This window comes from Ambystoma mexicanum, chromosome 12 (assembly GCF_040938575.1).
Source record: "Ambystoma mexicanum isolate Mex_15411 chromosome 12, UKY_AmexF1_1, whole genome shotgun sequence".
NCBI classification, from domain to species: Eukaryota; Metazoa; Chordata; class Amphibia; order Caudata; family Ambystomatidae; genus Ambystoma; species Ambystoma mexicanum.
Genome location: NC_090936.1, coordinates 1243577228 through 1243589717, shown reverse-complemented (window position 1 = coordinate 1243589717; position 12490 = coordinate 1243577228). Strand labels below are relative to the sequence as shown.

Below are 12490 nucleotides of genomic sequence, written 5' to 3'. Positions count from 1 at the left end.
GCAAAAATAGAAAAAGCATCATGTGAAATAAACGTATGAAATAAAGCACATACCAAGGAGTAGTGTTTGCAGAAGCAGAAGGGAGACCGGATCAAAGAAAACCAATCAGTGGTGTGGTAAGCGCTGGTTTAGTAGAGCTATATGTAAGGGAAATAGTCGATTACCTGAAATTATTGTGTCTTTTTATGTTGTCCTTTTTCATTTACCAACTTTGAAACTACTGCTGATTGGTGTCTTACATCTTCATTTTTTACAGCAATGTGTGTTCTGTTTATCATACTGTCAATATACTACGTGCACACCTGTATGATTGCTTAAATTACTAGACTTGCTCTGAGGAAGGAAATGTTTTCCGAAATGCATTGGCGTATTTAGTCTGAATTATGTATGGATTGTGGCAACTGCTCCCTCGCTAAGAATCCATTAGTGATAGCTTTGTTTTGAATTTCTTTGGATAAACTATTACTTTGATACAAACCACTGAACAGACTCATCTATTTTTGAATAAGAATTATATATTTTGGATACCTGATCATATTGCTTTGAACTTTGAATAATTACGTGCCCAGGTTGGGCCCAAATGAGAGCAGCTGTGTGACCTAGTATTGTTACTTGGTCTCTAGTTTTTGTTGCAATTTTGAGTCAGGGTGTCTCCAGACTTGTCACAGCCAGCTCCTTCTAAACTGTATTTTTGAACATTTCATTCTCATTTTTCACATTGACTTGAATACTTTGGAATATTTTTATATCTTGTGGTGCCCACTCACCTCTCCATTTGAATGGGTAGATGTCATTCCATAGTTTTCTCCAATGAAGAGACTGATGATTTTTAGAAACTGATTCTTTCAGATGCAGCACTGCAAGTCTGGTTCTGTGGTTAGATGCAATACTCCCACATGAAAAGCTCTCTCAGACTGCACACTGTCTGGGGGGCAGTTTAGCGAGTCAACCTCACCTTGCGCAAGTGCCAGTGCTTGGTTATCTTCATTTCCATGAGTGAAGGGTCCAGTACACAGGCATCACGCAACTGTGCTGCTGATGACCCGCCTGTATTCAAGATGCCAGAGTCACCGAGGAGGGGGTCCCAGAGAAGTCTCTTCCCCAGAGGGCGCTGCTCCCACACTGCTCACACAGCCTCAAACAGGTGTCGGTGATGTACTCCCCATTAATGACATCACTCTTAATCTTCATATTCCCAGTGCATCTGAAAAGCCGCTGCTGCACTGGAATTCTTCCTTCCCCAACTGATGTTGCGAGCGCTGCATCAAAGCAGTTTTGCACATTTGCACAATTTCTTCTCCTGAATCATGCGGATAAAAAGCGTCCAGTTGTAGTTTGGAACGTAACTCCCTGAGGGAAGCTAACAGGTACTCGATGCTATTTTTAAATCCAACTGCACATGGATACCAAGGCAAGGTGGAACACAGGCCCCTCACCAGCTGTGCTTCACCGGCCTCACCTTCCAAGGCACGGGCACATGTCATGCTAGTCAGGTTGATCTCAAGCAGGAAATGCAGGAATGCACTGTGATGGCTAAAACGCCATGTGGCCTCCTCAGGGGGTCATAGCACCGAGAAGACACGTGACAGCAGCTTTAATCTACTGGCTACTGCAAAAAAGCCTAAATGCACATTATGAGACCTTTGACACCGTACCTCCGCCTCCTCCACCTTTTCCCAGATGTTAACTCTCCAGTGCTTTCTCCACTGCAATTCTTGCATTCAGAGTCTTCTCTGGAGCCACTGGGAGTTACTCCCTCTTTGCTGTTAGGTAAAGGAAAGGCTCCAATTGTGCTGTGATGGCCACATGGTCAATGCTCAGACTACTGGCTCACATGTCCATGGACAAGTGGACAATTTTGGCCCACTGTCTGCTGTATTACCTGCACCACTGTAGTCATAACCTCACGGTGTAATTCTGGCCCTGCTTTGAGAGAGAAACAATGCCGGACAGGAACCCCCCAGGACTGATTGACTTTTCCTGTGAGCTACTGGATGGAAGGGTTTTCCCCAAAAGAGCAGGGCAAGATCTCTATTGCCAATATTATAGACATGTGAGCAGGGGCGTTGCTAGGGGGGGGATAAGGGGGCTATAGCCCCTGATCTTTTGGTTGTAGCCCCGGATAGAATCTCAGGAGCTACAGCCAAAAGACTAGCTAGCCCCCAGTCCCAACAGTACCAACATCAGCTTAGCCCCGGGTCTTTTCCAGACCTAGCAACTCCCCTGCATGTGAGCAGCAAAGCAGGAAGTGGCTTGTGATATTTATGCGATGCGCAAATGCTTCCACTATGATGGTCTGATGCAATGGGGGATTGCTGCATTGCTTAAGTACAGGGGAAGAGCTTAGTGTCCCACCCCCAAGCACTAACAGAGCTAGAGTATTACTGAGGGCATGCTTCTTCTCTGATGGTATGGGTAAGGATGCCCAACAGATCTTTTCAGTTCTTAACATGCCTGTGCATGGTGCCACAACACATCGCAACACTCCCAGGACACCAGGAATGCATGAACCTACTCATCCTTGAATGGAAATATGACAATTTCAAAACAAAAGTCAGGAATCTAATGTCACTATCGTGGTGTAATTCAAAACATCTTTTATTCCAATGATATACTAAATGTAATCTACATCTGATCTGTAACATTAATCACAAAACGTTCAAAAGGTAAATCCTGAGTCAGTTAATACAGAGACGGATTAACATAACACACAAAACTATACTATGGTACAACAATCATGTGTAGACTAAGAATTCCATTTATTACAGCACACATAAGCAATTATCTGTTTGCAAACAATTCACATGTACATGAAATCAATCAACATGTTTCTGTCATTTTAAATAGATGTTTTCACATTCATCAGGCAGTATATTAAAGTGCGTCTACTGGGTGTGATGATGTGGTCATGTGAGCGGCATTATGTCTTCTCTTGGCCTGATGATATATGGCTGCCACGTTGGAAGTCCGGACCGGAAATGTGTTATCATCTGTTCTCCCTCATTTGTTTTTGTAATTAAAGAATCTAATATCCATACTGTGTCATTTGCTCATAGAAATTGTTCAACCATTTACAATGTAATGTAATGGGTTATTTCTAACGTGCTTAATACCCAGAAGTTTCTAAGCGTGGAACTGTGTTGCTCTGCATCGTCTTGCTTTCAGGATGAGCATATTGCCCCTGAGCTGTCCTCTGAGCTATCCCCTGAGCTATCCTCCCAAGAGTTTATGAAACAAACACAGTATTCTTTTTATGATATTTAGTGACCATATTGCACAGGACAATGCACAACAGCCCGGGGCAGTTCAGTATTAATGCTCCATCTGGTCTCTTTTTTTATTTGTTTTTGTAATTAAAACATGTAACAACCAGCCACTATGTTGTAGTACCTAGTTTATTTGCAGGCATTGGTTCAATTATATATATAAATACACCCACCAGAACACTTGTCAATGTCTCACGTTACTCACATGTTTTACTCATGAAGGTGGGCTGAATTTCTGACATTGCATTGTTATAGAAAAATTAAAATGAATCTCAAACCTTATGCTATTCTATTCACTCGTTCAGTCCCACCAAATGATTTTGTGTATGGAAGATACATTTCTGTTTTGGCTTGATTAGCTTATCTTCTATCACCGGCTGACAATTGTCTCTAACTTTTTGTACCACCATCCCCATTCATGTGTTTTTTCCATTAAGTGTTTTACTAATGGAGCTGTCAAGATTGTATTTTCAAGTCCACTCCTATGTTCAATCATCATGGTTTTGACCATGCGGGTAGTCTTACCAAAATATCTAGGTCTGCATGGACACCTTATCATGTACATAACATGTTTGTTCTCCCAGTTGGTGAGATCTTTCTGTATCCAGGGTTTTGATAAACCAATATCAGTCTCCGAGGATTGTTTGGCCGGTTGGCCTACACTGCAGATACTGCCTGAGTTTTGACTTTGGGTGGAGATAAACCCTGCATTCTGGTTAACGTGTTTTGATGGGTTGTACATTTATTCCTGATGTTATTTCTCTTCACAATTCCTCTTGTGCTTATACTTGTTTTAAAAGCAAATATGGGACAATTACTTAAGACTAATTATGTGCCGGTACATCCATATAACAATTGCTTACATGATATACTTTTTATCTGAACAGCGTTCCACACCTAATGAACGCGCAAGTACAATGTAGTTCTGTAATGGAGGCAAGACTTAGGGTAAAGAATACTTGTAGACTCCTGTGCCATTGGGGCATTTTCCTTACACATCGGTGATGTTGGCTAACGGCATCAGGCCACATGATTGACAGGTTGCAATCACCCCTATTTCTTAACATCACAGAGTATCGGAGACCAATCCTCCATCCTCCAGTGGAGGAGCGAGAACGTATGAGTACTCAGTGGGTCTGTATACCTAGGAGCTGGGTGAGTGGCTCATCGCAATTAGACATAGGAATGTGGCGACTATGTGTACATTAGTTTGACGTTGTCACTGATATGTTAAGTAACAATTTGTGTTTTGTTACAGGTCGCGCTTCAACAGTACATTTTGTGGACAATAGGAGGCTAGTCTCAATACTGTAGCTAACTGAGTAGTGATATAAGAAGTATTTGAGTACATATATGTTAGTAACAGGATACTAATTATGGTAGGAAGACGGATGAAAATCCAAGTTAACACTTCAACAGAGAAGCCCTGAAGATGGAGACTGTGATGCATCCGAAACACGTTGACATCTAAGGAAAATCATCTGAGTTGATTTGTACCATTAAGCCGTACCAATTGTTCGAGTTACATCATTGGAAAATTGTTCTTATTTCCAGATATTTTTTCCATACTTTGCACAATAAACTTGTTATCGCCCAAGGACTGGGCTATCTTGCAATTATTATATGTGATTATGTAATTGAATTCTGCTTTGTAAATAGTCATTTTGATTTTGTTAATAAGATTCAGACATCAATTGAAGGACTGAGCCTGTAAAGTGCACGTGGGTTACCTCTTACAGGCTTTTTTCTGGTTAACTACACAGTGTCTTCCTAGGCCTGGGGGCAATACCCATCTGCCCCTGAAGTACATAAGCAATTCCTGAAACATGTGTTTTCAGTGAGCGATCTGAGAACATTAGCGACTGCTCCTCTTTCCACACTTTGTGTATCACAATTACTCCCGGTCTCCTTCTACACACAGCATTTTTCCAGTTCTTTTTGATGCTGACTTGTATTTTGAATGCTAGGTTTGTGTAGGTAGTGACACGTGCTATTTGATTTTGTGCATTTTCTTCAATTGTAGGTGTTAACTATTCATCCCCAGCTCTTTTCGCGGACATTTTGACGAGTTTCTTGGGATATCCTTTTTCAATTCATTGTATGGACAGGATATCTGCTTCCGTTCCCTACATTTCGATTTTCAGGACCGTTTCTTTTCAGTCTCACAAATGGGCAGAAATGGTACGCTGACCGTGGCGTGTCTACTGTGATGACCTTTCCGATCTGAGCGCTTATGCTATGGTCTGTTCCTAAGATTGTTTTCGTCAACATGGATGCATAGGTCAAGCAAACTAACCTGCTGAGTGCACACATTGTGAGATATCTATGTTTGCCATTCAGCCGCTGGACACATCCTGTAGCATTGGCAACATTAATGGTCCAGATGACCAACATATCATCTAGAGAACGCGTCCACACCACTGCCATCCCCATACATTACTGTCTTTTCGAACATTTCGACATCAGGTTACCTAGGCTGGGCCCTACGGCTGACCCCGTAACTGTCCCCTCAAGCTACTGATAGCAGGATTTCCTATCTTGAAAATAGTTCTTAGTTAGTACAATTGTAAGTGTTTGGCACTGGCAGGCCGCCATTTCTGTCTCTGCGGCGTTCTTCCATCGTCTCTAAAGTTGCTTGCTGTGGAAAGTGAGTATTGACTGATTCAATTTCCAGGCAAATCACAGTGTTTTCTGAACCATTAAGTTATTTTTTATCACATTAGTGGAATCTTTTATGGGTGACATCATTTTCTGAACTAAAGGACTAAGGAAAAAGGTGCCACATTTAGAAAGTGGTTCCAATATGGAGGATATGCCTGTGAATATGGGCCATCCTGGCTCATCGTTTAAAGTCTTGTGGATTTTGGCCAGGATGTGAAAGGTTGGTACTTCTGTTTTTTCTTTTAAAAGTTCCTGCTCCTGTTCACACATCCAACCCTCTGGCAGGGCTGTTGTGACTTTGTCAGTAATCAATCTCGAGAGTTTCCTGGTGGGGTCACTGTGCAATTTGCTGCAGCTCTCCTTGTCTCCCAAGAGACAATTGCACTCTTGAATGCAATTATTCCTATTTAATGCAACTGTGGTGCGCCTAAGCTTACACCTTGATTATTGCCTAGACTTTTTAAAAGGTCAATGCCATTTGTGCTCATATTGTACCATATTTTTGATTGCTGGGTTCCAGAGTCCAGATGTCATCCAACACTTTATTTTTTAATAGTAAAGCTTCTTCGGAGAAGGCTTGAGGCGGTGGATGCATGTTTCCTTAAACCAGTAGTCACAGCACATGGCACCATACAGATGTGATACCCAAGTAGGTCCCAGCTCTCCTTCGGCACACCATTTTCTGGCTGTGTGTGCCATGGTCCAGATATGGTTGCTGCGTATTCTGCGTGGAGTGCTGCCACACTTTACACTTTCATTGTTGGCTAGCAGAAACACACAGGCTGGAACCATCTGGTTATGTTGGTGCTGCCAGAGCTGGTGCCGGTGATTCTATGCATGTCACGTAATGATGTGATGTGCTTTCTGATCTGCGACTGTACACAGGTGTGGAGAAGTTTCTTTTACTGCAGTCTATGCTTCAATGGTATGATTGCCACCCTCCTTCTCGGCAGCGCTGCTTTCCAGAAGCAATGCATGCTCCCTCTGGATTCTGATGGATAAGAACCTTTGTTTTAATGACCAAACATCTCTCCCTCCTCGCCAGCAATGTCTGATTTATCAGTGGACCGCGAGCAGAGACAGGACATTTAGGACTTTCATTGCTGTTCAGCTACAGTGTGTGTTGTTCTTCCCTGACCTTCGGTCGGTAAGATCTGCGCACCGCCCACTTCTGCCCTCATGGATGGAACTGAATCTTCTGTGTCAGTCTCTGTGCCTCTTCATTAAGGTGGTGCATTTACTTGCACGGGTGCTAGTACTAAAGAGTGACACGTGATGGGGTGTGAACTGTGAGTTGCACGATACCCTTAATTGACCATGTGCAATTCTGGAACCCCCAGTGCTCGGAAGATGTGAAAAGGCCATGAGCAACACTGATCCCAATGTGTCAGTCACTGAGCTACTGGTGTGTCACCCGCTATCCCAAATGGCCGGTGGGTGACAGGGACTCTTCCAAAAGCAGAACTCCAGGTTCCTCCTGCTTCACCCATTGGCACGTGTATTGTGAATCAAGAGATGGACTCTCAACGGTAGGTCACCAAGACCCCTGAATCACTGCTGGTCCCCCATATTACTTTCACGTGAACCTTCCACACACTGCCCGGTACTACCCCCTTCAATTTCTGCTCTTCCCAGATGTCACCCAGTAGCATCTATGTCTCTCACCCACTCACTTCAAGTAACACTAACTGGGTTGTCACCCACCTCCCCGAATCTCTAGTGGTCCTTCCTACCAAAATCAGGTGCGCTTGAATCTGACAAGCTGCCCTTCTGGAAGTAGAAAATCACATGAGTGTGTCTCTTAAAGTCTCCCAAGCTTTTCACCCTCTCAGGGATTTCTTCTTCCGAAACTCTCTTGCATCAAGGAGTTGGCCAAGGATAATAGAGGTGTCACAGATAACACAAATAATATGGTTTATTAGATGAAAACCAGAGTGATGCACAAGGACAGGCTGGACAACAAGTCCTCGCTTAAGGTGGAAGGTGCCAGTGCCAGGAGTTAAGATATTGACTGGAGAAGGAGAGGAAGAGATAAATATGTTGATTGGAGGGGTAGAGGAAGGGGGTGAGGAATCCCAAATTCATTGAAAAGAAGTCACTCGCTTCCATGGTAGGATTCATTCAATCAGGGGTTGTTATTAACGTGGGAGCACTGAACATTTTGCGAGGGGCAGGGTGTGCACTACTGTGTTTGTTGAATGCAGATGTGGTGGTACTTGGAGAAGTGTTGTCGCTTCTGGAGTGGCAGTGTAGGAGCTGTGGATGGGAATGTGTATGATTTTGAGGAGGTTTATGAAGGGTTGGATGTTGTTAAACTGGTGGATGCGATATGTGAACTCAAGAAAGAGCCCCAAACCTTGATTGGTGTAAATGGAGTACCAATAGAGATGCTGGCTGACAGTGGAGCTGACCATGCTTTGATCAGCAAGACGTCATGGAAGAAAGAACTCGACAAGTGTGTGTTGAGAGAGGAGCACGCCTATGGTGAGAATCCAATAGTAGACATGGGTGAACTAAATGCTCAGTTATCATTCAAGGGCAGGAGCACAGTTAGCAAGGTTTAGGTGAGCAATGATGGTGGCAATCTATTGTCTTGGAGCTGTCAGGCCACCCTTGGGATGAAGTTAGATTCCAATGCCACTGAACAAGTGTACAATGGCTGTAATATGGAGGTAAACGAGTTTGAGGTTCTGGGAGAGACTGATGTAGCTAAATGGATTCCTAACGTCTTCAGGAATGAGGTAGGTTGTCTCAAAGGCTTCCTACATAAAATCTAATTGAAGAATGCATGTATTCCCTATTCCCTATGTCGCTACTCTCAGATTTGTACCCATGGCATGTTGGAAAGATGTGGAACTGCAACTCAACAGGATGTTGAAAGAAGGGGTCATTAAACGAGCAGATGCGTCCAAATGGGTGATCCCTATTGTTGTAAAAAAAAGACCAATGGGTCAATCAGATTATGCATTGACCTAAGGGAGGTTAATAATAACATTGTCATTGAGAGGTCCACGTATCATCACGTCCGGATGCACCCTGCTTCCATTGATATAGTCATGTTCCTCACTCATGAGGGTCTTTTTAAGTGCATCAGGGTGCTGTTCGGGCTCATTTCGGCTGCCAGTGTATTTCATAGGGTGATGCATTTGGTGTGAAATTCCTACAGGATGACAATACTCCTGTGGGGCAAGGATAGAGGAGACCATGATGAGAGACTTAAAGATGTTCTAGAAAAGCTGGAAAAGGCTTGTTTGATGTTGACTTTGGAAAAGTTCAAATTTGGTAAATTAGAAGTGGACTAAGTGGACTACTTGGGCTACAGTTTGTCCAAAGATGGGGTACACCCCAAATTCATCACTGTTAAGGCCATTGTGGAAATGACTTCGCTAGAGAACAAGGGTGAGGTTTCGTCATGTTTAGGAGTACTATGCCAAGTTTGTCAGAGTGCTGGCCAGTAAGACGGTGAATTTTAGAAAGCTTGCAAAGAAGGGAGTTGGATGTGATTGGAATGTAAAGTGTGAGGAAGAGTTTGTGAGGGTAAAGAAGGACATGACATGTGAACCAGTTTTGCAGGGATTCAGAGAAGGTGCTCACACCATGGTGTACACAGATGCTTCGGAATATGGTTTGGGATCAGAGGATGGATCAGGGTTACATACAATAACATATGACTCCAGGGTACTCAGAGAAGTAGAGCGCTGTTATTCAGTCATTAAGCAAGAAGCTTTGGCGATGTTGTGGCCATCACTCAATTCAAAGTGTATCTGTATTGTAGAGCATTTATTGGTCGCACCAACCACAAATTATTGGTAGCGATTTTAAACAAAAAGGATTCAGAAGAAGTCTCTGGGAAAATTTCGGAGTGGTTGACCAGATTATTGGGACTGGAGTTTGTAGTGGAGCATGTTAATGGTAAAGACAATTGGGCCTCATTACGAGGCTGGTGGCGCCCAGAAAAGGGCAATTACTGGGTCATTACGACCTTGCTGGACCTAGTAATTGCCCTTTTCTGGGCGCTGGAAAAAAATCTTCCCATTCCCATTTGAGCCCTATAAGGGATTGTGGCTCCTGTCCCCTGGGGTGACCTCCCTAACCAGCAAAATCAGGCAGGAGACTGTCATAATACACAAGGGTGCTTGGAAAGTGAACACATGAAGGACAGTGGTGCGATGGAAGTGGGATGGTGTATTCCCTTTGTGGAGTAAATATATTTTTCGTTTTTGAATATGTACTTTATACAATGCCATTCTCAATTCCAATTTCAATGTTAACTATTTTCCATGATAATTATAGGGCCTCATTACCGGTTTTGTGGTAGACAGCCGATTTACCATGAAACTCGTTTACCATCGCTGCCACTCGGTTCCATGGACTTGCCACGAGATTACGAGTGGTGATATGACATTATAATGTTTAAAGTTCAGAGCACTCCATGGGTGTTCTGTACAGTAAATCTGCAATTTTCTAGCCAAATAGTGGAGGCTGCGGTAAAAATTGTGGTAATTACATTACTGGGAAAAAAGGAACAGCAACAGAATTGCTGGCACCTTTCTACCACACTGCGAAACTGACTAGGTGGTAGTGATCCTTTGCAGTTATGAGAATGTGCTGTTTTCAAAGCTGCGTCCCCTGACACATTTTTAGCATTTGGGCCTCAGTACGAGTGTGATGGTAATTCATTTGTAAATCACCTAAGTTACCACCAAACTTGATTACTGTTCCGGTTGAATGGTCCTGAGGGGTCAGCACGGCATTGCATGTGGTGGTAGGGCGCTGTAATTCCCCATTCTTGGCGTTCATAGGACTTAATGGGGATTACCGCCAATAGATTTACCATCCAGTAAATCCACCAGTTTCTGGAGGAGAAGTGGCAGACTGACCTCCTGATTGTTGCTGCAGGTAAATCCTGCACTTTACCGCCACATTTATAATTCAGCAGTGCGGGAAACAGCGGTAATTCCGATGCTGCCAAAATAGTGTCGGTAACGGCACTCCCAGTACTTCTTTCCGGCAGCACCGAACTTGCAATGGGTCCAAAGCATCTTCCGCCTCGTGCAATGACGTAAAAATGAAGCTGAATGGCCTCGAGGACACTTTAGGAACTAGTCATGACGTTATCGCTCTACATGCAGATGAACCGGAAGCTCCGCCATTTCAGGACAGCTTCTCCAGGGCATGGCAGAGGCTCTTCAGCTCGCCCCGCATTTGATGCAGGGCCCCTTTGACCTTCAGGGGTGAGTCGAGGACCCTGATGCTGCTGGTGTAGGGGTCATAGGTGACCGAGAAAGGCCGTTGAATCTTCACAGCATACTGCCTGCATAGGAGGAGAGAGAAGCAGAGAGTGAGGCCTGCCCAGTGGAACAGCAAAGACTCAAAGCTTCTCAGAACCCTTCACTGCTTGGTCTCAAAAGGGACCTCGAGTGAATGAGGAGACTCTTGACTCACACTCAATCTAATTGCTTGATTGATTGATAGTTTATTTGTATAGCGTGTATAGACAATGGCCCTCATTACGACCTCGGCGTTAGCCATGCCTCTATTATTACTGCCGCCAAAATCGCGTCCGGGTCCGGGACCACGGAATGAGGAATTACCGGGCCATTCCAAGTTCGGAAGGCCCGGTAATTCCTCCCTCCAAGGACCCGCACCCGGTCCTTCCCCATTCCCATTTCAGCTCCCATGGGGCTGAATGGGAATGGGAGAGGGAAGAAACAACGGGCCATTACGAGTTGGCCCGTTGTTTGCTCCCTCTTCCCCTCGCAGGACCCGGTAAGCACGCCAGGCGTTACTTACCGGGTCCCGCGAGGGGACCTCATAATGAGGCGGTACGGGGTTAACGGCGCCGGCACCATAATGCCCAATGTGTTTTAAAGCGCTTCAAGGCAAGGGAGGGAACAAGGGATCAATACAATGACATTCCGGCAAGGCCTTGAGACAATAAGAACGTGAAATGACTACCCCGCTAGGCTAAGCTAAGCTTCAGCTAGGGCGAGACCAGCACGTGGGCATAAGCAGGGGTCAAGTCCTAAAACCTAAACTGGGGGGACTCATCAACAAATGCAATAGGAGGTGACGTCACCAGAAATTAGCATATCAAGGTGAAACACGCACATGACATTAAATTTGCTCTGCATAACCACCCAAATTGCAGAGGACGAATGGCACTTGCCTTTCATAAAATTAACAAACACACAAAACCAAGAGAGTACAGTTTCTTCAAAGAGTGTTTTTGAAAACTTTAAAAGGTGTGCTCGTTTTAAACTTCAAGAACCAATACTAATGTTTTCCCTGGAACTTGCAGTACCGACACAGGACATTTCAACTTTAGTTGCCAGTTATTTTTCATCAGGGTATATAGTGCAGTGGTGAAGTGTCCGGCCTGCAGACCTGACAACTCCGGTTTGGCTTTAATTCAAAAATTCAAAGAGAACATTCAATGTTTCTCATTTTAGCCGGGTGGGGGAGAGGGGGCTGAGTCCACCTCCTGAATAGAGTGGGTGGACTTCGTCCCCCCGCGTGTACCCTCGATTTGAGCCCTGGGCATAATGGAAGATGGAGGGTTT

At 44.3% G+C, this 12490-nt stretch overlaps 1 protein-coding gene across 1 annotated transcript in view; it reads right to left on the bottom strand.

The window, feature by feature from the left end:
- Nucleotides 1-2586: 2586 nt before the first annotated feature.
- Nucleotides 2587-12490, bottom strand: part of LOC138514765 (tyrosine 3-monooxygenase-like) — a 456844-nt gene continuing 446940 nt past the window's right edge. Inside the window, exon 12 of the mRNA XM_069630145.1 lies at nucleotides 2587-11241. Coding sequence (XP_069486246.1) covers nucleotides 11082-11241 — 160 coding nt within the window. The 3' untranslated portion in view covers nucleotides 2587-11081. The remainder of the gene's footprint in view (nucleotides 11242-12490) is intronic.